Source organism: Tinamus guttatus, unplaced genomic scaffold (assembly GCF_059628265.1).
Source record: "Tinamus guttatus ecotype Peru unplaced genomic scaffold, ASM5962826v1 Tinamus_guttatus_pri_ptg000497l, whole genome shotgun sequence".
Taxonomy (NCBI): domain Eukaryota; kingdom Metazoa; phylum Chordata; class Aves; order Tinamiformes; family Tinamidae; genus Tinamus; species Tinamus guttatus.
This window is the reverse complement of record NW_028289031.1, coordinates 3,913,386-3,941,157: the sequence shown is the minus strand read 5'-3', so window position 1 is coordinate 3,941,157 and position 27,772 is coordinate 3,913,386. Positions and strand designations below refer to the sequence as shown.

General features: G+C 48.7%; 2 protein-coding genes across 4 annotated transcripts in view; both read left to right on the top strand.

Annotated features, from left to right (window-relative positions):
• ATP9B (ATPase phospholipid transporting 9B) overlaps positions 1-4,809 on the top strand; it is a 139,894-nt gene extending 135,085 nt beyond the window's left edge. Inside the window, exons 28-30 of one of the 2 annotated variants that reach the window (XM_088533353.1) lie at positions 512-715; positions 3,559-3,591; positions 4,481-4,809. In XM_088533353.1, coding sequence (XP_088389479.1) covers positions 512-715; positions 3,559-3,591; positions 4,481-4,617 — 374 coding nt within the window. In that variant the 3' untranslated portion in view covers positions 4,618-4,809. The remainder of the gene's footprint in view (positions 1-511; positions 716-3,558; positions 3,592-4,480) is intronic. The other variant, XM_088533354.1, reaches the window with a different exon arrangement.
• A 17,393-nt stretch (positions 4,810-22,202) lies between these two features.
• NFATC1 (nuclear factor of activated T cells 1) overlaps positions 22,203-27,772 on the top strand; it is a 106,852-nt gene continuing 101,282 nt past the window's right edge. Inside the window, exon 1 of one of the 2 annotated variants that reach the window (XM_088533414.1) lies at positions 22,203-22,326. In XM_088533414.1, coding sequence (XP_088389540.1) covers positions 22,221-22,326 — 106 coding nt within the window. In that variant the 5' untranslated portion in view covers positions 22,203-22,220. Of the gene's footprint in view, positions 22,327-25,300; positions 25,380-27,772 lie in introns of those variants that run through there. The other variant, XM_088533413.1, reaches the window with a different exon arrangement.

Genomic DNA, 27,772 nt, shown 5'->3' with positions numbered 1-27,772 from the left:
CACAATGCAGCATAGATTGGTGTTTTTATTGATGCATGTCGCCTAAGAAAAAAAAAAGGACATGTTTTTAATTAAATGCTAATCCAGAAAAATTTTAATGAGTGCTTATCACATTGTATTCGCTTACACAGTACTTTTGTTTCAAAGAATGACAGAAGTACTGTTGAAGAAATCTGAATTATGTAATCAGTTAAACGTAATTATACTTTCAACAATCTCTCATTTATTTATAGCTCTAGACAAAATAAGGTTAATTAACGGTTGATCAGATATATTGTACTAAAAAGTGTTTCATTCTAATAACTTTATTTCTCTACTGTTTGACTTTTATTGTTCTGTTTCACCCACAAAGTAGAGTATGACTGCTGTTCTACATAGTTCAGTGTGCCTTACAGAAATTAAGAGAAGACTTTTGTAATAAGCAATAAAACGTTCAGCGTGTGGTTGTGGAAGACAGTACTGTAGAATTTCATTGTACAGTACCATTCTAACTTTTTTGTCCCTTTTCTAGGTGGTATTCTGATGTATGGAGCCCTGCTGCTTTTTGAATCTGAATTTGTACATGTCGTTGCCATTTCCTTCACTGCCCTAATCTTGACTGAGCTCTTGATGGTTGCACTGACCATACGAACATGGCACTGGTTAATGGTGGTGGCTGAATTCCTCAGTCTTGGCTGCTATGTGGCCTCTCTTGCATTTCTAAATGAATACTTTGGTGAGTAATAGCAAAAGCATTTTGGCAAAGAACTGTGCTTTATGACTTACTGACTTAATGTTGGCACTATGAGTATTACGCTTTGTGAAGTACAGCTTTCTCCATAAGAAATATGAGTGTGACTTGAAATTAGACTTACCCTGTTGGGTTAAAATATTTTCTTGTCCTGTTTTCTCAGGATTTGACAGACTTTTTTACCTGTTAATGTATTTATCTAGGTAATAGAGTTTACTCAAGTCATACATACTTTACTCCTCCTCCTCCTCCTCCTCCTCTGTTTGATCTCCCAGGAGCAATCCAAACTGCTTATCTTAAATTGGCTTCGTGTTTTGCACTACTGAAATGGATATGATTTAATAAAAGTTAATCTTCGGGATTCTTCAGGATCTTTCACCAAACTGATGGATTACTTTGCTCCAAGAAACCACCCCAAGTGGATCTCACTAGATCTAACGTGGAAGTTTAAAAGAGCTTACTGTTGCCTAATGAGAGAGTGAGGCAGAAGGCTCTTAGGGTATCTTATTTAAGAAACATTAATTTCATAACTATATGAAGCTTATATTAAGTTTTGTTTTGTTTTTTTGAAATTGTACTTATGCCATACTATGTCTTGTGGCTCTGATTTTTCATAAATGAATTCTATTCTTAGTTCACAAGATAAAAGAAGGGAGCAAATTTTAACTGCAAGTCTTAACAGGCAAGGATCTGAGTGTCAAAATAAACTGGCCAACTGCACTAAGACTTTTTTAAATCATATTATCTTCTGGTGAAAATAGGTATCCCAGGCATAGTGTGGTTTTTACAGATGTAACTTACAGAAATATAGAAAAAAAATGGATTTTGCCTCACAAGGAATAGAATCTAGCTCCTCTAGTATGTTCTTCAGAAACTGATGAGCAAAATTGCTACTCTTAAATTATCACTTCTCAGAATTAAATGTCACATGATAGTTTCTAGGACTGTAAATTCTGCTTTCACTTGCTCATGTCCCATTCAGCTCAATGCAAGGCAAGTGTAATTACTATATATATATGCATATATATATATATATATGTAAAATAAACATTGCATGCTTCCATGCCTGTCTCAGGTGTTTTGTTAATTCTCAGATTTCAGGAGAGTCTAATTCTAGTGAGGGGAAATCATAGAATCATAGAATCATAGAATGCTTAGGGTTGGAAGGGACCTCTAGAGATCATCTAGTCCAACCCCCCTGCACACGCAGGGTCACCTAGAGCACGTGGCACAGGACTGCGTCCAAGCGGGTTTTGAAGATCTCCAGAGAAGGAGACTCCACAACCTCTCTGGGCAGCCTGTTCCAGTGCTCTGTCACCCTCACTGTTAAGAAATTTTTCCTTAAGTTCAAAAAAAAAAAAAAAAAAAAAAAAAAAAAGTCTGCTGGGTTTGGTACTAGTATTATGCATTCCTTTAGGTTTTCTAGAGTTTCTCTTTAGTTTTGTTGCTCTGATACTGATGCCTGTACAGTTTAATAGAGTCCTGGGTGATTCTTGAATCTCCACACACAGATTACAAATGAGAGGAACAAGTAAGAACAGATACGGGCTCTGTGCTCCAGTCTTCCAGTAACTTCTCATAAAACAGAATTTGCTGTTTCACCTCTGTAAGTCTGCAGTATAGGTGATGGCCAGTCCCTGCATCCTGTGTAGATGTTCAGTGAGAACATCAGTGCTCACAGGAGTGAAAAAATGCAGAGACTGTCCATTTATCATTAAAAAAAAAAAAAGTGTTTTTATCCCCATGTGTTTGCTAGCCAAGTCTGACCAAACGAATACGTAAATAGCTGCATGGCTTATTGCAGCTTGGGGATTTGACTTCTGTATTTTTCATCTTCACTGAAGAGCATTAAAAAGGCTACACTTACATGGGCTGTTGTAAAGACATATTGTACTGTTGTTTATTCACTAGCTGATCCAAGAAAACATGTTCGTTAGGCTCATTTCTCATTAATGCTCTACTCTTAATGCTCTTAATCTGTCACATTATAATTTTGTCTGTGTGGAGAACCTCCTTTGTATATGCAAAGGAGGATAAACCTAAGTGAGGGACCTTTGTGATTCAGGGTCCAGAACAATTTCCTTGTGTAAAGGGAAAGTAGTCCAGTTCAACAGTGTCTTGGTTTTACATGCAAATAAACTTTTTTTTTTTTTTTTTATAATTTCACTTCTCATGAACAACGTCATCAGCTCTCAAAAGAAATGATACCATGAGTATGACAACTCAGAATAGGAAGATGAATGCTTCATATTACCCTACAGTTCTGACTCATGGAAATAAATCAGTTTTTAGGTTTTTATTTGAGTTAATTGCATAGAATGGCCTGATTAGACACATTCCTGAGACATGTAGCATTGGCTTTTAAAACAGGCTCAGACAAAAACTGTATACAAAATTTAAATACCGAAAAGTAATATACAAAGTATGTATTAATGAGCAGAATTGGAGCAGTAAAAGCATTTCTTTTTACTGCATCTTTCTGAAGTGAATTTTTATTGATGTCTAAAAGTTCGAGTGTGTTAAATTAGGCTGCTTGTACAGTGACTTATACTGTGAAGTCAAATCAAGTGACGTAGGAAAACTGGCTACTTACGTTTTTAAAACATGATTACCTGTAGCATCTTGCTTTTTTCAAAATATTGTTTTACTTTATCTGCAGTTGAAAATAATTCCAATTGTCATATGAGAGGTGATAGTATTTAAGTTAATGCTAACATCTTTGTTGTTGCCTTTTTGTGTAGCTAATCTTTTGCTTGATTTTTTTTTCATGTAACTTTCCTATTTTCTGTAAATCTATCCCTTCATTTTCCTTCTTCTTTATGGAACAGGTATAGGCAGAGTGTCTTTTGGAGCTTTCTTAGGTAGGTGAAGTTTAACTTTTCTTGAAGATCAAAATAAAATATTTGAAAATTTATTGAAAAGTAAATTACTCAATACTTGCAATTGCAAATAACTGAAAAGCAGAAAAAAAATCATTGGGTTATTTGATGCCTGGGTTATTGTCATGATAATTACCTTCAGTCTGATGATTGCAAATATGGTCAGAAAATTTCAGCAGTCTTCAGTGTAACACATCGTCATCGTCAGTAACATTTTTCGGAGAAAAAAAATAGCTTTTGGCTGCAATCCATGGCAACATAATTAAGCAAAATAATTTAAATTAATTTTCTGAGAATTTTGAGGTTATTTTTTTTCTCTAAAGTTTTAAGAAACATTCAGTTGTGCCTGTTTCAAAGAAAAATAAATATGAATAAGTCATTTAATCTTGTAGCAGAGTTTCTTTTGGGGAGCTTGCATTCTAGTAGGTAGAATATATTTAGTTGCAGAAAAATACGATATGCTAGCATACCTTTTAAAATGAAAAAGTATTGCTATTAAACCAAGATCATATTTCCCCTAACATTCTTTTGTGTGGCAAAGCAGCTTAAGGAGCATATAGGGCCACTGAAGTTTAGTAGGGGAAAAAAAATAAAGATTAGTCAGTTGACAAAAATAAAATGGTAGGGACTGTCTCTATTTTCCAAATAACCCATTGTTTAGGTTGGTGTTTGTTTTTGTGATCTGTGTGTCTGTGCTTTTTGTTGATCGTGTTTTGTTGTTGTTGGAGTCTGTTTGTTGTTGTTTTCTTGCGTGGTCTTAAACAATGGCATGAGCAGACAATTAAGCGAGATGTAATGACTTTGCACCGTGGAAGTCCCAGCTTCCATGTTATCAGTTCCCATTATTTATTTTCCTTTTTTATTCCTGCAGATGTTGCCTTTATCACAACTGTGACCTTCCTGTGGAAAGTGTCAGCAATCACTGTTGTAAGCTGTCTTCCACTTTACATTCTCAAGTACTTGAAGCGCAAATTTTCTCCTCCAAGTTACTCCAAGCTTACCTCGTAAAAGTGAACATATTCCTAGGGTTTTTCACACATGCCAGTCCGCATATTGCACATTCACTGTGCTTTTCTGTCTGTAGTTTGATGATGGACTAACAAAATAAAAGTCAAAAGTAAAGGAGTGGATGGAGCGCAAGAAGAGGAAACAACTGACATGCTGTAACATAAGACTACCGGAAGTAAACTAAAGTTTCTTCATGTTATCTTTTTTTTTTTTTTTTTTAAACTTTTTTTTTACGTTCAACCGTTATGATTATAAAATAAAACTGAATTTTCTTTGAGTTCACAATGTTTCTGAATGATTTCATTGCTACTGTAAAGGATTTCTTCCTATTGCACTAATCTTCTGCAAGTTGAATTGAAAGCTTCTTTAATTATTACATAACTTCCTAATGAATTCAAGTCCTTTCCTTCAGTGTTTATATATAGAAAAGTTCATTCCTCCATATTTACTGTAACAAACCTAGTAGCTGTAAATGCCATTGTCTGTATTAGCTGCTAAATATTATTCTTCATCAGACATTGATTAATATGCACTATTTGACTTATGTACAGATGTCTGCATAGCACAGTATTACTTTAGGAGCTGTTGTCCTTTTCTGTACTCCCCATTTCTGGCATCAGTAAATATAACAGGTCTGCAATGTTGACAGCAGTTCGTTAAATGCACAGTAAAGCCAAGTTGCACAAAATCTGTTCAAAAATAAATGCTAAAAAATTCTGTACATAATTCCACTGCACCTGTTGATTTGTACAGAATATGAAAGACATGGCTGCTCAGTAAATGTTTAAAAATTCTTATTCATTTTGTATTTGTAAAACCGCAAATAGTGTCAAAGTACACTTCTATATAGCAGAAGTCCAGTAAATCTTGTATTAGCTAAAACGTTTAAATTGCCTTGTAATGCCTGTACTTAGGTTACTCAGGTAAAAGGAAGCGAGATGAACACGTGAGCATTATGCTAGGAGAATCTGTCATCTTCTAAGTTTGTAAATGCTATGTTTTTATAACTCAGTTTGTCAGGTACAAACTTGCTTACAAAATATCAAACGTTTTTTGCTTCTTGTAAACTGTCAGAGCTAGGTGTCTTCATGGAGTTGTAACACATTACAGCAATTGAAGGTCTGTCGCAGAAAATAATATTCTGTGATATGATGCAATCTGAGGGGTCCAAATTTTAGGTACTGTACTGGGATGAAGGATACATTAATTTTCCATTCTGATATAAATTTGCTTTCTCAAGAAGTACCTTTGGCATAGTCTGTTACTTGGTGGCCAGGGAAAGCTTTATTTATTAAATATTTATGTGTGTGTTTTTAAACAGTTGATACAGATGTCATTTTTAAGTTTGACTGTACGCCTTTACAGCATAATCCCTTGTTTGCTCTCTTGCAACTTTGCCCTTATGCCATTTTTATGTTAGATGAGTGACATACAGTGAGAAACGTAACCACTCCCAGGGAAAGCGGAGGGAGCTGCGGCGCTAGCTGGATTCCACACTTCTAATTTTGTTTTGAAAGTCTTTCTTACTAGCTATCTGTCTGCTTTTTATTTTAAAAAATTTCATTCCTCACTATAAAAGCAATAAAGCCTAATTTCTGGCAAATATTATTAATGGCACATGTATTAAGCTATAGTAGTGTTTCCTTTGCTTGCTTAACATTGCAGTCGTGAGACCCTCTGCGAGCTCACTTCAGTGAAGTCCCCACAAGATGTCACTGTTCCTTTGTGCTCACAGAAGCCCTTCTCCAGCCCTTCTCCCGTTGGGGTAATTTTCGCCAGGTATCACTGGTTTATATTTTTAGTTTTAATCCTGTGATGTCATTTGTTGCTGATGTGCTTTAATTTTCTGCTTTTCCCAAGTTGACAGTTCTGAGACGTTAATGAAGTTTCCTTCAGACCGGTTTTGTCTTACTGGCTGTGAGCTCGCGGCCTACGTGTAAGAATCGGTGGGTGAGCACGAGTTGAGAGAGAACTGCTCTAAACATCCCGCCTTTGGCCTTAGCCAGGTCAGAAATCAAGCTAGCAGTGCGAAAGAGATAGAAGCACCTCAATACAGCTGTATGAGTCCTATCCATGTGTGTGTAGAATTTATAGCGGACATACTAATGATCTTCAGCATAAAACTGTGAGGTTAATGTATGGATCCTACACACAGGTGTAAGGCTTCAGAAGGCCATTCTCTAGAGTGCCTGCTTGCTGAGAGCGTTTTCAGTGCACAGCAAAGGTCTAGTTTCACCTAGCACTCTATTTTGAACACTGTGCAGGAGTCTGACTCAGGTGATTACCTTGGTTTTGAGGTTCAGTCAGTGCAAAGCCGTCTGTGCCAGGAGAGCTCGTTTTATATGTGCTCGTGTCACTCGGCCACAGCCCCAGAATGGGGCAGCATTACCTTACCACAGGGGTTTGCAGGTAGCAGTGTCAACACCGAACTTCAGCATTGCGATGTGATATCTTTGAATAGAAATGGATTTCGGTACAAAGTAAATAAAGTACCATTGCAATGCCTGGCTCTCCAAAGAGAGGCCTGGTAGCAGGTCTCTTATTTCTTGAGAATAATCCCATTCTGTTGGCAGTTCACATCACTATATATCAGGAATCAGTCTGTGGAACCTTGAATCTTGAATTGCTTGAATCTGCAAGTCACACCCATGAGGACCTTAGTTTTATTTGGTATTAAATAAACATTTACTTTTGTGGGCTGCTATATCCTTTTTGTTGTTGTTCCTTACGTGGTAATCATCAATGTGATAACATATTTAGAAAACAGTTTCAGAACTGGGGTAGGAAAGGCAAGATGTGAACAGGAGCTACTTCACTAAGTAACATACTTGAGGATCTTGATCTGTTTAGACCATGTTCATGAGCTTACGAGCTAAACCTTGTCTGGATTTCCTGTGCATTTTCTTGGAGAACACAGGAGGAAAGAAGAGGTCCTGCAGACATGAGTACTGAAAATTATATCCCATTTCTTCTGACACTATTCTAAATTGACGGGTTTGTGTAACTGCTGGAAAACATTTTACTGAAGAAAGTATTAGTTTGCAAATGGAAGCCTTGCATATTTAACATTAAATCTGTGGCACTTTTCCCTGAATGTGAGTGCTTACAACAATGTTTTTATGTTCCAGATGAGCTTTTTGACACATAACCTCAGAGTTTGGCTGCGAGATGTCTTCTGCTTTCTTCCTAAAATCTGAGTGATTTTCCAAACATGTCCTTGCTTTCGTATGTACACATGAAGTGTGTGTGTTTTGCAGCATCCAACCGAGCCAGCCTGTACTGTAACTGCCCCCTTACCGTGGATCTGCAAAAAATAAGGACCTAACCAGTTTTCATTCTCATTTCAAAACCCCTCTGCAAGGAGTAACTTCTCATGCAGGGTACCATTTCTACAGGTATTTAAGCAAAAATGTTAATATTCTGGCTCGGGGCTCCCTTCTCCAACAGCACCGGAGCTTGAGGCGTTTCGAGCCTGAGGACCTCTATGCCTGTCCCCTTCCAGCATGAACGGTGGTGAGCCGGGTCCGGGGAAGGCTCACTGACATTACAGGCATTCCTAAGAGCCTTTTCAGCTTTAGCTTAGGTGGAGTTTCCCCTTATTTTTGCCAGTTAGGAAAGAATGGGGCCAGACGTCTCTTGTTACACTTCATTTAATAACCTTTCTGTATCTGGGCTGTTATTATTATACCTCAATATAAACTTGCAGGCAATCAAAAAAGCCCTTCAATATGTTAGCCCCCTGTTGGGAGGAAAATCAGTGCAAGTGCACAGAGACAACACAGATCGAACATTACATGTAAACAAACAGGAGGCACAGTATCTTTAACGCTGTGTTAAAAAGCATAGGAATTCCTTTTGTAAACAAAACACCCTTAAAGCGAGATACTTCCCAACAAGTATTAACCACCCGACAGATGCCCTCAGCAGGGTTCGCAGCTGTTGCTCTGAGAGGGAATTTGTTCAGCCAATTGTCAACAAAATCTCTCTCAAACAGCGAATCGTGCTCAGAGACCTATTTGCTGCTCTGTAGTTTTGATGGAGGTGTTTTAAAGCGGAGGTTGCACAAACTGATGCCTTCAATAGATGCACGAGGGAGAGCACTTTGCAGTTGTGTGTTCTCAAGTTCTCTCTTTTTCCATTGCTGACCAGGTTTTAGCAAAATCGTAGCTGAGATTTCTCCTTATTCTAGTTACCTCCTGCCTTCTGGCATCTTATCAATTTTAGGTCATGGTCTGGGATGCTGAAGCTCCCTTGGCTAGAAAAAGGCTCGTTCTAGGAACACTTGGCTTTTCTTTGGTTTTAGTGAGCTCTAAGAAGGGTCATCCACTTCCGGAAGAGGTGACATTGTTTTTCATAATTGCTAAGTGTGATAAGATTTTATGGCCTGACCTTTTTTCCTCTAGCAGCAAATTAACAACGTTTGTTTCCTTTTCTATAGAGAAAAGTAAGAATAATTACAAGGGCTTTGGTTACAGTGTTCCTATAACTTTGAGCTTAAGTTTTAAGTATGCAGAATAGACCATCGAAATTCTTATTTGTAGAATTACTTTCCCTCGTTTCTCTGTAATGTACACATTGAGTTTTTCCATGGTCTCTCTGTGTTTTGTGGTGTTTTGCTCCAGGTCCCAAGCATGAATTTGATTTTGCAAAGTAAACATATGTCATGTGGAAGCAAATGATAGATAACTACTTCAAAAGGCTGTTGAAAATTAATTCCTGGCCTTTTGGGCTTGGAGAGTGGGGATGCTAATGGATGTCAGTTCTGAGTCAACCTAAAAGGACTAAGAGCATCCCCGTATGTTATATATTTATGGCAATCATCTATTCCCTATTCAAAGGAAAGATCTGAGATTTCTCCATCAAGATGATCCCCTGGGGAAAACCTTGTTGCCACATGTGCTCGGGTGGGAAGATGAGCTCTTGTCTCCCCTACTTGGAACCGCTGACTGCTTTTTGCCATTAAATTCCAAGTTTGCTTGCAAGAAAAAGACTGCCCGACATGCTCGTGCGTTTCCACCCATCAGGCTGGTGCCCAAAGCACTTGGTCCTTTTCCCAGGATATTGGTTCCTCCACATGATAGTTCTTTGAAAGTGATTGCTGATCTTGAACCCAGCCAACCTAGCTTAACCCAGCTGTAGGAGCTAAGTTTTCTCTCTGGAGTGTTGCAGGCAAGACGGGTATACAGATGTGATCTGGTACGTACTCACCCCTACTCAAGAGCAGCCAAAGCAATCCTATGGGTGTTCCAAAAAATACCATCTGATGCTCGCAGTAACTTAGGTTAGTGATGCCTTTAACGTGTGCAGAGTAAGAGGAGGAAAAACAAGTGGAAATTCTAAAAAAAAAATAAAAAATAAATAAATAAAAGGGTCATTTGGTAACATTTTCAAAAACTAAATTTGTCTAAACTGTGTTTTAAGGTTATCCACAGCTGAAGGAGGGAAATGCTACTAAGGGAAAGCATTTGCTAGAACCAAGCTCAGGCACGCAAGCCTGAAAGAAGCCACCTGCAATAGTCAAAGCCAATACCCAATTCTGACTAGCTCTGCTATGGAGTCTGCCCCTGCTTGTGCTGTAAGTCTCTACAAAGAGATTTTTCCTAGATCAGAGAGCATGCTCTGCCAGCGTTGTCCAATGGACACACTGAAATTTTGCCATTGGCAGCACTGTGTCCACATTGCTGAGTTGTCCTTACGGTAGCAACCCTGTAACTGCGTGTTGGCCCAGCTCTATCCACTTGCGTGTCAAGAGGCGTAGGTGTAAGTGGTCCCTGAGCAGTGAACTTTCCCTGCTGTTGAAGCAATCAGGTGCTGTGTAAACGGGTTGGTAATGCTGGATTGGAAGCAGGGCAAAGAAAAATAAGCTATCTCAGTGTAGCCTGAAGCAGATTTCTTTTGTCGGAGAGCGGGCAGGAAGCCAAGCTGCTCGTCGCGTAAGCGCACCGCTAGCGTGCCATCTGTCCAAAAGCAATTACTTGGAAATGGCAGGTGAGGTGGGAGAGAGAGGTTATACCTCAGCGGTGATGCACAGCCAGCTGGAGCCGCTGATGGAGCGCTCAGCAGGGCCGGAGTCTCTCTTCTTGACACGCAGGTAATTCATGCTGCCACTTCAGACACATGAACGCCGTGAGAGATGGAGTTCGCTGCTGGAGAGTTGGGGAAAGGTGTCCTAAAGGAAGGGCCGTCACGCAGGCGGCTCGGGCAGGGTGCGGGGCTGCGGCGGGGGAAGCCCCTTGACAGGGCTTCAGACCAGCTCAGAGCAGATGGCTGGGGAAGGAGAAGGGAGCGTGTGGGAAAACTTCGCTTGGCTCTTGAGAGCCAGCAAAATATCCTACCCAAAGTATTGATTTGCCCCATGTGGTGGAAAAAAACCAATGTTTTTCTATGCATCTGTATTATTTTAGCTCTCCACAACTTGTACCTCAGGTTTGCCAGCGTGGAAGGATTCACTGTTTGGAGACACTGAATTTCTGCTCCCTCTGGCTACCTTCCACTTTGCTACTGCACTCAGCCATGGCTGGCAGAGAAAGCAAGCAGCTCCTCACCCCGCGGAAAGCAACTTGCGTTGCTTGCAGTCATGGTGCAAGAGCCCTTGGCTGAGCCCACGTGGTTGGCCCGTGTGCTCCTGCGCTACCCAACACTCATCACGGAGGTGCAGCCCCCTAAACACAACACGCTGCCTTGGCCAAGTAGGAAGCAGACCCAGCACTGGCGGCCTGCAGCCATCCTGGGCACAGTGCGAGGTCTCCCTTGTGAGCTGCTCTTACCACAAAGCGCCCAGGTCATTTCACGGCCCCTAGCCCTTCTTTGGCACCTTCTGCGTCTTTGATCTACAGCTCTCTGAGTAATCTGGGTGTCTGTGTCCTCTTTGAAAATGCAGCCTGCTGATCTGGTAGCTCCTGACTCAAGCACAGTCACATCTGCGTGTGGGTCAGTGTTGGTGACTATAGTTTAGACTTTTTTTTTTTTAATTGTATTTATTTTTAAAGATGAGATGCAAATAAATTCCATAAGAGAGAGAGAGACTCAGCTGGTGATCATGTGAAGCAAGTGACTAAGCGGCTGCTTGGGGATGATTCTGGGGGGAGCTGAATTCAGTAAACGCATTTCCAGGTCAGTTGCTGCAGAAATTTTGGAGGGATGACACCAGGTAAAGTTGCCCTCTAGCAACACAGGGAAAAAAAAAAAAAAAACCAAAAAACAGAAAACAAATGCCTTTCTATAGCCTTCTTGTTACTTGTCCTTCCTGTTTGAATCCCAGACATCTAGCTCTTCTGCTTTGCATCCCTCCTTTTCTGGTTTGATAGCATTCAGAGGTTTGGAAAGTGTGGGAACTTACTGTCCTCAAAAGAGAGAAAAGGTTAGAGCTGCCTGGGAGTCTGCAAGGCAGCAGAATTAATCAGCTTCATGGCAGGCAATTTTCAAAGAGGGCATCAAAACTCTAGGCAGGAACCAAGAGCTTAGAAACGTGAGGCAAGTAAAGTGGGAAGAGCACATTGATTTCCATGTTCTCTCCAACAGAGAAGTTTTCATTACAAGTTGAAGGGTTCTCCAATAGAAGTGACTGGTGACTTTGAATGCTACCCTTTTTAAGCTGTTAAGTTTTGTAAGTAGGAGTCTAATTTCCAGAAAAATAGAAACTTTGGTCAGCCAAAATTTTCAGTCATCAGGAAATAGAAGAGGATGGGAGCAGCAAATAACTAACCTTTATTGCAATCACATTGGGTACAGGCCTTGAGAAGTGTGAGGGAGAAGAAGCTACAGGTTTTTCAGAGAGAGGGAAACAGCCACTTTGTTCTTTAGGAGCGTTACAAGGGAAAAACTTCTGCCTTCATCAAAAGTAGATGCAAGTGGGAAAAGGTGAAGAGTCACAGGAGAGAGGAATTACAAAGCACTTTCACACCGAAGTCAGGCAGGTGAGACGGAGGTAGAGCCTACGGGTGAGGAGGAGGGTCCTGGAAGCTGCTCTAAGCCACCTTGGAGGAAAGAAGTGGAGCCTCTTTCTTATGAGGAGGCAGAGTTTTCATCAAGATGTTAAACATATTAATTTAAAATCTCTCCTCTGGGTGAGGAGGGAAAGGCCGATATTCAACTTGATAGTGTAATTTACGGAGCGTTGAGGGAGAGCTTTGCTTTTAACCTGGGACGTTTTCATGCCCCATTCATGTCAGTGGCACTTTACATCCCTTAGTGGCACTTCATCCTCATGCTGTCAGACGGGACTAACGCGGGACATAACTGGCAGGCCTGAAATTTCTCAGCCCAGTATTACGGTGGCAGTAGCTGTAAGTTACCGCTGGAGAGCAGAAGCAGCGAGAGGGAGGGAAGCTTCACCACGGTGCAAGCCAGCAGGGTTTCGTGTCCCCAGCGCGCAGCAGCAGCCCTGCCTGCCTGCAACCTCCCTCCCTTCGAATTCAGCAGCTGCATTTTAGCAGAAACCAGGAGAGGGCAGTGGAAACTAACAAATAACTGTAAAGTCCTGCCATCCGTAGGGTGAAAGCCACCTCAATGACTGATGAAACTCCCCTCATTGCAAGGAATTCACTACTAGTTTTATAAAACTGTGTTTCAGCAGCAGGGGAAAGAAGAGTCTTTTTCCACTATCTTAGTCTTAGATCTTCCAGCTGAGGCAGAAATCACTTTGATGAAAGGGGATATTTCCGCAATAGCCATTGTCAAAGTGGATCATCCTGATACCTACACACAGAGATGTCTTCTCTGCATGGCAGGCTGTTTTCAAACCGTGCAAGTATTGAATCATGGAGGTGTTTTAGACAGCAGTCTACCCGTGCTGTGTTCGAATTAAAGTCTTGGGTGTTTGGCATATTCCTAGCTGAAATGAGGCTGGAGTTTCTGTTAGGCTCGTTTTGGGGTAAAAGCAGGGCGGAAAAACCCCTTAGCACAAAACTGCTCAGGTCACATTTACTGTGACCATCTACGAGAGTGTTTCAGTAGTTGTGGAGAGAACCAGACTGTCAGAGCCCTGAGAGTTAATTTCAAGACCTGCTTTTAACAGCTTTTTGCCAGATCTGCCAGACAGTTGTGGCCAAAGCCGAAACGGATTCCTGCTGGGGTTGAATCCTGCTTAAAGCTGTTGCCCATGCTCTAACGTAGATGTAGCCGGGCTAGCAGGGCTGCTTGTTTCATATCAGCAAGGTGTTCCCCTCCCAATCGCTGCTGAGTCATCAAAGTCCTCACGTCTGCCAGACCTAGCTGTGTGGTCAGGTCTGTGAAACCATGTCTGGCCAGTCCTACCCCAACCCTCCTCCCCATCACCTCACTAACACCCCAAAAAAACCTCAGAGAAGCTCATGATCCCCAAGGACCCTCATGGCTGAACTGAGAGTTTGCGCTTTGTCCTTTCCCTCTTACTGCCCTGCTCTGATCTACCAATGATACCAGCCTTAATATCTCACCTGGCTCTTTCATCCACCCCAGGAGAGGAAGCACCTTTTAACGGACTTTTGGCCTCAGGAATCATCTTCAAATTCCTCCTCAAGCCAAACTTTCACTGTGAGGCCACTGAGACTTGCGAACCATAAACTCCAAACGGAGATGTGTGCACGATTGCTGGAGCCCCTTTCCATCTAGCTCCTTGCCATGGGCATTTCAAGAGATGAGACCTCCAGATGAAAGTGCTATAGAGCCTCCTACAGCCCTGATCAAGCAGAAGGGCTTGCAGGAACAGCAGCAGAGGCTAAGCAGGGTGAGACTGTCCTTTCTGAGTCCTGCTAGAGACTGCTGATCACTTCCTGCATTGACTTAGTGGAGTGCAGCCAGCAAAGCCTAGAGTCAAACCCCAGACTTCCAGACTTGACAGCTTTGACTCATGTAACTCGAGAAACACTAAGAAAAGTGTTTCATTGCGGCACAGGTCTGAGGGGCTGCTCCAGGCACCAGTGCTGGGCAGCAGAGCAGCAGCCCTCAGCTCCAGCCCTCAGCCAGAGGCAGCAAGTGCAAGTGGCTCTGCCCCCCACATGCACCTCTGCCTGGGGATTTTCCCCAGCAGAAGTCTGAAATTACCTTGCAAACCAGGTTTCAGCTCTCAGGTTTGGTGTCTCCTTTCATAGCTCTCTTTCCCAGGATAAGGTCTTAAACTCTCATTTTCCATCTTATTTTGGAAAACGTCAGGTTTTTACTCTTTTTCCCTCTGATTTTCCCCCATGTTACTGATTGGTGGATACATCCAGGCTGCATCAGTAAGTATGAGGGATCATTATTTTTCTTCTGTACTTCACAGTTCACTTAAGAAGCGTAATTGCCTGGGCAGCATTTGCCTTATCTGAGGTGCTTGGTTTTGCACCCAAAGTGCACATTTACGGGGAGCCTCCTCCTCACATGCCTGAGAGGCATCTTTAATGTTGTAATTTATTTTTTGTACTTGACATGAAGATAAGTTAAACTGGACTCTTCGGAGGACAGGAGAGTCTTGAAAGCAAAGAAAAGAAAAGGTTTCTTTTGTATGGCCTTCATGGTGCCTCCTCAACTGCTGCAGGGCTTGTGTTTTATATATCTGCATTAGCCCGAGATGTGATGGCCTGCTGAGGAGCGCTCAGCTGCCGAGCAGGCCGTTTGATGCCATGGTCTTGTGTTGTTTCATAGCTGTGTGGTTGCACTGGAGCACAGCTTAGAGCAGAAGAACCATGATGTGTTGGCACAGTGTTTTCTTTCTGGTGTTTTCCTTATGATGAAGTTGAGAGCCTGATGTTTAAAATGCTGATGCGAAGGAGGTCATCCTGAAAAGCTTTTGTGGAGCCTTGAAAAAGTTCTCCATCATAAATGGTGCTCACCAAGCAAATGCAATGACTTCACACATTTGTTTTTCAGAGGCTTGACTGAAATATCCTAGATATAAGTCTGACCCTGCTAATGTTTGCAAATGTACCTTGTTCTAGTTGCTAGTGAATTCTGGCTCTCGCATACAGCAACAGATGCAACTGAAGAGATGGTTTCTTCCTGGGACTTTCTAGTTCTACATACTCATTTGGAAATCAATTTAATGCATTTTAATTGCCTATTTTTCTCCTTGGTTTTCTCTTTACAGCTACACACCAGAAAAAAAATAATAAGCTAGAGTCTAGCCAGGCAGGCTGCTAATAGGTAAGGTTGTCTTGAGAAGTTTTTAATTTCCAGCGTTTGTTTTTTAAGACAGCTATTTTGAGCATACAGGGGTGTCACAAAACAGGAATCCTGTCATTCCCTAATGGAGCAAAGGTTTTTGGCTTATGTGCTGTTTTGCTAGATGAAGAACCAAACACTTAGATCCTTGCCCAAAGTACAGAGGCTTGGCAATCCTTTCCAGGGTGCCAGTCCCTTAACCAAATCATCCCTATTAGAGAAAATGTGTATTGTACATGAATGATGGGGTGAAAAGAATCAGGGAGGTGAGATGTGAGGGGTGAGGAGGTAAAGGGACATGTTGGGAGCTTATTCGCTTGTCAACCTTTCACAATCCCTTTTGGTGAAGGGAAATCCCTGTCCCTGCTAAGCGCGTGGAGGGGCTGGTGGCAGGACCTTGCTGAGGTCCACGGCATCTCTGCGGGCCCGAGCTAGCAGGGTTGCCCAGAGCTGTACAGGGAACTAGGGTCAGAGCCACCTGAGTATCATATCCAAAGAACCTCAGCCTTCACTCCTGAACCTGCTGGCAATGGCCAAGCTCAGGGTCTCAGTCATTGCCCCTTTGCTCTCAACGGCATGCTGTTCTCCATAACTTTTAGCTTTTAGGCTAAAAAGTGGCAAGTTTCATCCCTATCCAAAGATATTCACTTTGGAAAGACCGAGCAGCTCAAAATTGGGTGAAAACAGAGGAGGGGATTCTGCTTTCCACCATGAGGTTGTAGCTGTTGGTTAACTAGTTTAAATGTAAAGGATGCTCCCCAATAGCACAAAGCCCCACAAAAGAGAGAAAAACAAAACAAAACAAAACAAACAAACACCTTGGCACCTCATTTCATCACCTGGAAAATGTTGCCCTTGTCCCCCAGTCTCCCACATCCCCTGGACTGCCTTATGGGGAAAACTGGGGAGCAGGAGAGGGGGTTTAGAGCATGAACTGGTGTTCTCAAGTATCCAGCATAAGGGGCCATAGTCAAAGTTTCTGCTACAGAAGTCCAAATCCTAAATGTCCATGAAATTCACGAACAGCCCAGAACAGTTTAAAGCAATGATTTTGTCCTTCCTGGAGTTTAACAAGATTAGTGATTATGCATCTGAAGAAAGGAGGTCAGTAAAGAGGAGTATACAAGTGTTGGAGCAGCAATATGAGAGGGATAAAACCGTGGACGGGGGAGAAAGGTGCACGGCCCCGGAGCAGGGCGGCTCTGGCGGAGCTCGGCGCCGCCGCTCGCTCTGCTCAGGAGCTGTGTGTAAAGGAGCCGGCGGCTGCACCGCGCTGCTGGTGTCCAGACGCCCGTGACATCATGGCAGGAGGGGAGGCTGCTGACAAACCTGAGGAAGGCACCAGACCGCGGGAGGATTTGGAGCCGCCGGGGAGAGGGGCTCATACGGAGGAATTCAATAGGACACAGCGGACGGTTATTCGTTTAGGGAGAACCAGGAGCGCGTCTAAATGCAAGTTTAATGAACTAGAGCAGGAGGGAACTAACGCAGAAAGGGGTTTGGGCTTGCAGTGAACTGAATCGCGGACATCTAGGAAAAAAAGGTGCTTTGCACCACTCAAAAATCAGTGAGTGCTCCCTGCACGCCGGGGATGAGCGAGGTGCGAGCAGCCACGCGCACAGTGCTCAGGAACTGACACAGGCCCCAGGCTTCGGCCGCTGGCAAACACCATACACTGCTATTTCCCTTCCCCCGGGGAAGGAGCCGCTCGGCTGCCAGGCTGAATCCCTGGTTTGCAGCGTCCTCAGTCTGGCTTTGCTTAATCAACTATTTCTAGGTGAGGAGAAAGTCTCGGTGCCACCCTCTACTCCAGCAACTGCGCGAGTTGGAAAGACGTGAAATGCTGCTGGGGCTGAAGTGTGTGGTCTGGTAGAAAACTCTACCGTTGCTCTTTTACAAGTCTGCCCATACTAGGTACTGAAGTAGCTAGTATAAGTGGTAGCTGTTATAACAAGTACTAAAAATTGTCAGTTGTTTGGTAATATTTTACAACCCAAACCAATAAATGCCTGCATTCACCATAACGCATTAATGTACTATTGCAATTGCAATAAAGGCACTTTTTTAACCACCCTCCCTATGGCAGGTTTGACTCGCAGCGCTCAAGAGGGACAGCGGGAGGGAGCGTCGATACCTTTTAATAAGACAGTCGTCGCGCTGCGCGACGGCAGGGCCTGCGGGCCCCAGGCAGGACACCGAGGGCACGCGAGAGCTGTGAGCGATGGAGAGGGATTTGGTGCTTCCCTGGCGTGGAGGGATCCCCCTGCCCAGGACTTGGCTTTCTCCACAGGGCAAAAGCAAAGGGAAAAAAGAGGAGCACCAACGCCGTGTGTGCCAGCGTGAATTTATTTCCCCGACCGGACATCTTTGTTTAATTCAGTCCCAGCTTTCTGCGTACGGGCCTGTTGTGTCTGTCTGATGTCTGTCTGTATTTTAAAAAGCCGGTGTCTGAATGGGCGGCTGTAGCTCCAAAAGGGTTTAAGGTCCTTTGCCTGCAGTGCTTGGCTGGGCTCCTAAGCAGTCGTTTAAAGAGAGCCCTCTAAATCAAAAGCCGGGTAAATCAACAGAGCACTCAAGAGTCGTAATGAGACCGGTTGGAGAGTAAATTGCAACATTATTCAAGCACACAAAATTCCTCCTCTGGCATTCGTCCTGCTAAGCGCAATGCACCTTAAAAGCGGTGAGATGATTTCTGGCAGCCTCTGCAGGAGGCCGCGTCGGGAGGGCGGGAGGCGGCGCTGCCTCCCGGCCCTCAGCCCCCTTTGCTCCCGGGGAGGCACCGTGGGGCCGTCGCGGGCAGGTTTTCGGTGCTGTGCTTGGCAGGGGGATGCGTTTCACACGTGGGGCGGTCCCAGCCACCAACTCCAGCCGTGCGCTCTCCCCCTTCCCGGTGAAGCTTGTGGCCGTCCTCATTAGGATTCATTTTCATTAGCAAGATTAGGAAGGCTTTAATTAGGGACTCGGCTAGGGAGGCTCGAGACTTAAAAAGCCCTTGTTACAGTGAATGAAATGCTGAGCAGGTGCTGGCCACAACTCAAAAGATGGGAGCACAGACCCTAAGAAGATGGCCAGCGGTTATTCGTACTAGGTATAAAAGGCAGCCTGATACTTGCAAGGGCAAGGAGCCCAAAACAGAATGAAATTTCCCCACAGGCCACAGGTAGCTTCTTCCAAAAGGTATCTTGGTTTTTGGGGTTTTGTATATTCGCTGTAAGCAGCTACTTGCTATGAGGATACCACTGAGACAGAGGCGAATTGGCAACTGCTTGTCCTGACCATTAGCTGTTTGCTCAGCGTGTGACAAGGGACGCAAAGGATGGACCTTGGTGACATCCCTGCGTGAGCAGGAACTGCAGTGCCAGGTGCTGCCCTGGCCAGGGCACCACGGCATCGCTGTGGCTCAGCAAAGAAGGGTGCCCTGAGCCGAGAAACCTGGAGCCACAGGCACGACACAACGTAACGTGGAAGCAAAATGATGCGCGTGAATCCAGTTCTTCCCTGATTAAAACATCCTGCATAAACACACCACAGTTTGCTTTTATTTGGGGGGATATCAGCATGTTTGCGTGCAAGCACTGAGGGCAGAGGGTGAATTTGTGGCCTCACTTGCCAAGCTGCATAGACAGAGCAGAAGCGATCAGAAAGCTCCTGTTTGCCCTTACGGTGCTGCCTCCTCCCCTCTGCCGCGTGCGGTTGCAGGCAGCGCGTGGTGGACAGCCCAGTCACACAGTGAAAAATGAAGAGAGTCTGGGGCTCCAGCAGCTCCCAAGGGGAAAGGAAAGGGCGTAGGAAACGCGGGGCTAAAAGCTGTGGTAAGGCAGGTTTCCGACTGCTGCCCGGCCTCGCGTGGCAGCGGAGCGGCTCCGCGGCAGCGTGGCCAGCAGGGATCAGGGCCGGCCTTGGAACGACGGCTGTGCCCGGGAGGCCGCAGCAGCCGCGGGTGGTGGCACCTCCTGTCGCTGCACAAGAGCTCGACGCGACTCCGAAGGCAATGGGGATCCCGTGTCGGTTCCCTGCTGATCCGGTGTGGGAGGTCACTGGAAATTGCTGCAGATACTCCAAAGTTGTCCTTCACCCTCCTCCACGTTTTTCTTTTCTTTCTTTTTCCTTTTTTTTTTCTTTTTTTTTTTCTTTTTTGTTTTTTCTGTGGAAAGAGTCGTAGGTTTGTGTATTGGAAACTCGGGATTAATTAAAACCTGTTGTAGCCATAGCAATTACGGGTCGGGTTTGGCCTTCAGATTTTGGAAAAGGAAGAAAACAAGGAGCGCGTGGGGGCCGTCGAGGCGCTCCGTGCGCCCCTGCGCCCAGTGTGCGAGGCAGCGCCTGGCATCACGGCAGCGCCTCTTAGAAGCGGCCCGGGCGCGTTTGCTACAATAATCCAGCGAAACAACAGCCGTCTAAAAATAGGGTTGTTTTCTGTACTAAGCTCCTTTTTAACTCCGTTAGTCATCACCGACTCCTAAAATAAGCGCCGTGTAACAGTCTCTCCTAGTAGCGGCTGTAAACAAACCCGGGGCCGAGGGAGGCGCAGGGGAAGGGGAAGCGGCGGCCGCGGAGCCGGGACCGGGGCCGGGCCGGGCGGCGGGGGCGGCCCCGGGAGCCCCGCGCTGCTGCTGCCGCGGCCGGGGCGCTGGAGCGGGGCCACGGTGCTCCGGGCAACGGCCTCAAACAGCACGAAACAAGGCGGGGATCCCGCCACGGCGGCGGCGCGGCCGGGAGCGCCCCCGGGGCCGCCGCGATCGCTCCGCAAGCGGCGGCCGCCCCGTCGGAGGGGCCGCCCCGGCCCGGCCCGGCCCGGCCCGGCCCGGCCCGGCCCGCTCCGCCGCGCCGCCTGGCGGCTGCCCCGGCCCTGCGGCTCCGCGGCCCTTCCTCCTCCTCCTCCTCCTCCCGGCGGCTTCGCGCTCGCCACGTCCGGGCGAAACACCTCGGGATACCCGTGGGAGGCTCCATCGCAGACGGGGGCGGGGGTGGACTTCGAGGTTCTCTTTTTTTCTTTCTTTTTTTCTTTCTTTATTTCTTTTTTTTCCCTCTCTGTTCCTCCCCTGTTTTTGGTTTTCCTTGGAAGAAAAGTGTCGCCGTTTATTGTTTCGGGTTTTTTCCCCACTACCTGCGCGGGTCTGGGCTGGCCCGGAGTGTGTGGGGCGGGAGCCGTGGGGGGCGGCAGGTGCTGGCCGGGCCCTTCCGCCGAGGACTTTAGTGCCAGGACTTGAGCGAAGTGTCAGCGACGGCCTCCCCAGGAGCAGGCAGGGTTTCCTTTACGTGGAGTTTATTTCCAAGCACATATGGGCGTCATGCACTAGATTTATGATTTCTTTTTCTTTTCCTTTTTTTTTTTCCTTTTTCTTTCTTCTTCTTCACACACCAGATACTCGAACTCTCCGCTCGCTGCCGTCCAACTCTAACAAGAAAGGAGGGTCCCGCTCTGCCAGCGGGAAGAGGGGGCAGAGGAAGGACGGAGAGGCGAGAGGGGGATGAGGGGAGCGGGGCGCAGCGCGGCCCCCCGGGCGGCTCCCGCCCGCGCCGGGTGTCCCGGCCCCGTCGTCGTCGTGGGCTGGGCCGGGACATCCCGGAGGCGGGAGGAGGAGTCGCCGAGCGCTGGAAACCTCTCTCCTTTCCCCGGCTTCGAGGTGATGAGACACAATCGTGTTGCTGAGATATTTACAGAATAATCATAAATAAAATAATAATAAATCTGGAGCGACTGAGACCAAGTCCGCCGAGTCTGTTAGCAATTTAGCAGAATGGGATTTTCCTTTCTCCCGCCTGCCAGCTGATGCTCTTTTCCAAATTTCCACAGCGGGGGAAGCCTGCGATTTTTTACATAATGATTTCAGCATGCAAGGCTGCTTTTTTCTTTCTTTCTTTCTTTTTTCCCGTCTGTCTTTCTCTCTCTCTCTGTCTCCTTCTTCTCCTTCCTCGCCTCCCTCTCTGCCCCGTGCCTCCCGCTCCCCACAGCCTCTCCCGTCCCGTCGCGTCGCAGCGCTCGCTCCCTCGAGCAGGGCCCTTCCCCGCGGGGCCCGTCGGTGCCCGCCGGTGCCGCCCGCCGGTGCCGCCTCCCGCTGGCCGCCCGCCGGCCGGGCTGACATCACGGGGCGCAGGGGCGGGGAGAGGGGCCGGCGGCGGGAGGGAGGCGCGGGGGGGTGTTTTCCAGCTTTAAAAAGGCGGCGCCGGGCGCGCAGCCCCGCGTCAGAGCGAGACTCCGCCGGCTCCGCGCCTACCGGAGCCGCGGGGCAGCGCGGGGGCAGCGCGCGCGGCGCAGCCGGGCCCGGGGCGCCCCGCGCCCGTCGCTCCGTGGGCGCGGGCGCTGCTGCCGCCGCCGTCCCCGCGCCCTGCGCTCCATGAGCCCGCGGCGCGCGGGCGGCAGCGGCGACACCCGGCGTCCCCGCGGGGGCGGCGCGGAGCCCACGCCGGCCGCGGGCCCGTGAGGGCGGCCGCGGGGCGCGGAGCGGGCGGCGCGGCCCGCGGCTCCCCGCGCCGCCGCGTGGATGCCCAGCGCTGCCCCGCCGTGCCGGGACGCGGCCAGCGGCCGAGAGGCGCCCGCGGCGGCCCCGCAGCGCCCGCCCGGCGGCACCATGAAGGCGGCGGAGGAAGGTAAAGAAGGAAAATTAGAATAAGTAGTAATAGGAGCAGCGAGGGCGGCGGGCGGCGGTGTTCCCCGGTGTTTCCCGCGGCGGCCCGAGCTCTGCCGGCGGCCGCCGGCCAAGAGGTGTCTCCCGCGCCGCCCCCCCGGCGCCTCCCGCCGCCCCGGCCCCGCTCCCCGAGTCGGGAGAAGCTGCCAAGTGCCTCCGGGGCTCCCTCTTTCCTCCGCTTTCTTTTTTTAGGGGGTGGGAGGCATGGTGCGATTAGGGACGTCCCTCGCCGTGGGTAGACGAGGGAGCTTCCCCGGAGCCGGCGGGGCAGCCCCGGTGGCGGCCGCGTCCCCCCCGCCCCGGGGGCTGCCCGGGCTCCTTCCCCCCTGTCCCCAGTTTCCAGGCGGGTTTCGGGCGCGCGGAGCTGCCCGCGGCTGCTTTGGGGTGGGAAAGGCTCGTGCGCGGGGCACTTCTCGTGCACGCAGTTATCCGGAGCCGCCCGCGCCTCCCCTGCGCGGCCCGGGACGCGTTTTTCCCTTTTTCTTTCCCCAAAGCATCGTTACCCCGCGCCGCGTTATCCTCTGGCCAAACTCGTGCGCGCCCCTTGCGCAGCTCCAGGGAGCGAGGGCGGCGGGGGCTGCCCGGGGGGGTCCCCTCGGTCCCGCCTCCCGCTGCCGGGTTTGCCCGGGCTGCCGGAGAGCCCGGAGCCCCTCGGAAGCGGCGCCGAGATGTCCCGACAGGGAGGACGGGGCGCTCGGCACCCCGTATTTTATTTGTATTTTTATTTATTTATTTTCCACGCAGATATTTTCATTCCCCGGGTTCATTTCAGTTGACAGGGTCCTGCCAATGCGAAAGCTGCAAGTGCCGCTGTGGCCGCGGCGCTGCTCTTGGAGCCTGCGAGCCCCTTTTGCCACCAGAGCCGCTCACCGCTGGTTTATTTAATTTAAATAAATAGAGTTCGCGGCGACTTTCGATACCTCGTGCTCGCCAGGGCCCTCGAGGGCCGCTTGCACGGTGCTTTCTGCGGGCCAGGGAGCGCAAGAGCTGTCGCCTCAGTGTTGGTCCCTTTTGTAAGGGGCTCAAGCAAACAAGAAAGAAAGAAAGAAAGAAATGAGGGCAGGCAGCAAGCGTGACCCGGGGCAGGAAACACGCAGGGGAGCCCCGCGAGGAGCGATCGCTGCCTGCGAGCGAAGGTGCCTCTCGCTTGCCGGAGGGTGTCGATAAGGGGAAAGCCGCAATTTCGGGCTTCCTTGCTGCCCTTGTTGGCAACTTTCGTAGCCAGCCCGAGGGTCGCGGTCTCCCCTTGGGATGCGGCCGAAGTGCCGAGTCCTGGAAAGTGCCTGGGTGCCGGTGCTGCCCACAACTTAACTGCTCTTCCAGGCTGCGCGGCTGAAGCTGAAGCAGCAGCTGCGAGACCCGCTCCGACCTGCCCTGCAAGCGAGGGAATGAGCGGCGCTTTAGGTGAAGATTTGCACGATTTGGGGCTGGCTGCAGTCGGGCCGTCGGGAAAGCCTTCCCTGGCCAAAGCGCGCTGCTTCCCCTCAGGCTTTCACTCTTCCCCCCCATCTTTCTTTAAATCATGTTATTGTCTTTTATCCTGTCGCATCACTCGGGTTTCACATTCCCGCGCATCTTCCACCTTTCCCGGGGGAAAGGCGCCACCCCAAATTTAACGGCCCCGACGTGGGGACGAGGAGCGCGGCCGCGGGGGAGGCGGTGTCGGGGGCGCTCCCCCTGCCCCGGGCCGAGGTCTTCACCGTGGGGCCGACCCCCGTGGGCCCCGTTCGGGGGCCGCCCGGTCACGTCGCGCCTGCAGCGCAGCTCGGCCCTGTACGGAGGGGGAAAAAAAGCCGAAGTGGCTCTGATGGAAAAAAAATGTGTGTTCCTGGCACTTCGTAATGGAGTTTTCAGCCATAAGCCTGGAAAATGGTATTCCCTGAGTTTATAAGGGAGCACCGTTTCCATAACTGCCCTTTAAAAAAAAATCTCTTTTGAAACCCGGCGTTAATTTCCAAAAGGCCGGCGCTTGCAGCGCGCCGGGACTGCTGCTGCGGGGCTGAGGTCATTCGCAGGCTGGAGACTTTAACGTGGGCTTGTATAACCAGCCCGGAGTGCGTTTCTGAGCAGAGAAAGGGGCTTGTTTGTTTGTTCGTTAGTTTGCGAGTGATTTTTAAAGCAGAGGAGCGGTGCAAGGCAGCGGGCCGGGGAAGGACCCCCGGGCCCTAACTTCCCTCCCTGCCCGCGACGGCAGCCCCGAAGGCCACGTCGGGCCAGGGGGCTGCCCCGTATCGTCCCCCGCCCATCCCATCCCGGGGGCCGCTGCAAGGTCTTCTCGGGACGGGACTCTGGCCAAGGGAGTTTCCCCTGGGCAGTGCATGGAGGACTCCGATACAGGGCGAGTGCCGCTTCCCTGCGCTTTTTATAGCGCTTGGCACTAGTGGGTGCTGCAACTAAATCAAATAAATATATTAAAAAAAAAATAAAAAAGAGCGAGCGGAGCCCGGCGCCCTGCGGCCCCCTCGAAGGGGCGCGCTGCGACATGGAGCAAACCGCGCACCCCGGGGCCCAGCCCCGCTGCTCCGGGCACGTGCGGCGGCCGCGGCCCCGCCGGGGCAGCCGCTGAAGCCCCATGGGGGGCGGCGCCGTCCCGGGCAGGGGGCTCCGCGCGGCGCTGCTGGCGCCGGGCCGGGCCGGGCCGGGCCGGGCCTGGCGGGGGCAGCTCTTTGCAGCGAGCCGGAAACCTGCGCGGCGCGGGGGAGGCGGGTCGGAGGCGGCGGCGGGGGAGGGCGCCCGTCGGGCCGGGCTCACGTTACCGCCCGCGGCGGCGGCGCAGGCGGGGGCTGCGCCGGGACCTGGCCCGACGGCAGCGGCGGCAGCGGCAGCAGCAGCAGCAGCAGCAGCAGCAGGTGGTGTCCGGGGCGGCCCGACGGGGCGGCCCGGGGGCTGCGGCGCCGCTGCCGCCGTGGGGCGCGCTCGGCGCCGGCCGCGGAGCCATGAGCGGCGCGGAGGGCGAGCAGGAGTTTGATTTCGATTTCCTCTTCGAGTTCAAGCACAGCGACGAGGGCGGCGGAGGTGGGTCCGTGGCGGGATGCGGCGCGGCCGAGCCGAGCCGAGCAGCTCTCCTTCCCCGTGCCCTTGCGAGCGCCTTCTTCCCTCTCCTCCCGAAAGGGAAACGACCCGGGAGGGAGCTCGGCTCGCCGCAGGTTTCTTCTTCTTTCTTTTTTCTTTTTTTTTTCTTTTTTTTTTTCCTCTCTCTCTATCCCTGAAGAGAGCCGGGACCGGCGGGGGCCCCTCAGAAATAGGGAGCTGTCCCCGGCCCCAGCCCGCCCGGTGCCCCCCGAGCCGCCAGCCGGGACCCCGCGGTCCTGCCGAACTGCCATCGCCCGCCTGTGCCGGGGCTCCTGCAAAACGTGGCTCTGCTGCTTGCCTCTCTGTTCCATTATTTGTTTTTTTTTTTCTTTCCTCCCCTCTCCGCCCTTCCCGTAAGTTGGAGCTATTTAGACGCGGGGTTTCAGTTGAAGGTCATTGCTAAGCAAAAATAACGGGCCTGATTTTACCGCAGGTCACGCAGGTCCTGAGTCCTCCGTCTCTGCGTTGCACTCCCTTTCTTGGGACTTTTGACAATACTTGATGGGGGAAAGGTGGCATGTGAGGCCGAAATTGAGACCCAGGGCAGAGGGAAAAGAGAAAAATAAAGTTGTCATTGTTTCCTGCTATCAGATGGATTGTCACCGCTTCGCCAGTGGCGGGTCACCAGAGGAAACCTTATATATAAGGAGATGACTTAATGCATTCTTAGAGCTAGACGGTCTGTGCTTCGGAGCCTCCCTGCAGCTTTTGCCTTTAGATGAAGGACATTCCCCGGTCCTTGCCTGCAGATTGCGACCTGCCATGACACAGCTCCCGTGTGGTGCCTGACTTGCTATTGCCCCCCTGTTGCCCCGGTCTCCAGCGCGTTTTGTGCTTCCAAGCGGTTGTTCCCAATTCTTGTGGCTTCTGGAAAACGCGTGGCTTCGAGAGCCGCGCACCAGGCTTTCAGATGAGTGTCCTGGTAACCAGACACCTGGAAACTGGAGGGGCCTAAAGAAAACGAAGTGCCTGTACCCAAGTGAGGAAAAGTACCTAATTCTATTAGGCACTTCTGAAAGCATGAATTTAAGCACAGAAGTAGAACTCGATTCATCTCTGGAAGTGTTAATTAGACTCTGCTTTCTCTAAAGCCTTGGCAAGCCACAGGTGTCAAGCACTCCTATTTAAAGGGAATAAACAGCAGACAGTGCTCAGTGCTTTGCAGGATGAGTCCGTTGGAGTAGAAAGGAAGGGAGCCTTTATGCTGTGAACTTGATTAGGGAAAACATAATTTGGCTTTTTTTTTTTTTTTCTTATTGCCAAGTGAAACTCAACCTGCAAAAGAGCAGTCACAAAGTGAGGGGGGCAGTTTCTGCTCCTGGTTACCCTCAGTGGAAACATGGAGTTGTCAGCAGCAGAAGTGATGCAGACCTGTGCTAACCTACCCCAAACCAGAGGGTAGCTCAAGGTGTTAAGAAGCAGCATGGAAGGGGTCCTGCTCCAAGCTGTACAGGGTAGTGCCTGCGCAGGCTGCTCTGAGCCCGGCGCCGCCGCAGGCTGCAGCCCCAGGTACTTCAGTCAGCCTCTGTATTTGGGAGCAGGGGGAAGGCGTTGGCTCCCTTTTATCCCTTCCAGTACTGCCAAAATACTCTGTGCAGCTGAGCTATGTGGAGTCCTTTGGTGCCTGTGTAGTCACCTCTGCCTCCCTTCCCTCCTGAGGTTGTCCTTTAATTCTGTTTTATCCTTACTCACCTTTGTGAGGAGAGGCATCAGCCTGTTGATGAACACTGAACTTGTATGTCTTTGATGAATTTTGTAAATACAGAAGTCAATGTGCTTTCTATTTTTTTCAAGCAATGGAACTGTATTTTATTATTTTATCTTATAAACCAAGGAGTTGGTCGTGTTCTTGCTTTTGGATGTTTGTATTTGGTAATTTTCAAAGGTTGTCTGAAAGTCAAAGGCATACATTTGGAAGGCTCTGGATGTTCCTTCTTTCAATTTCATGTTTGATGGTGTGAGAAGTTGCATCACATATGTTGTTTTCCTTTGCCCTTTAAAAATTGACTTCTTAAAAATATGCATTATTTACAGGGCCCTAAAAGAGCATTAGGAGAGCTTGTTGCTTGGAGCACTGATCGCTTTTTTATATTTATTTATTTATTTTTTAGCACTGGGAGCTGTCTTTTGTTTGTTTGTTTTGTTTTACCTCCTTTTTTTTTTTTATAACTGGATACACAAGGCCAGCCTGAGGTTTTCTATTGCATGTTAAGCCTGGGCTGGAGTTTTCCAGCAGACTTCAGCACTTCAATTTCACCCTAATTGTGCGATAGCTTCCACAGTACAGTGGACATGACAGTTTGTGATGTTTTTCTCATGCAGGTCAACCCCCCCTC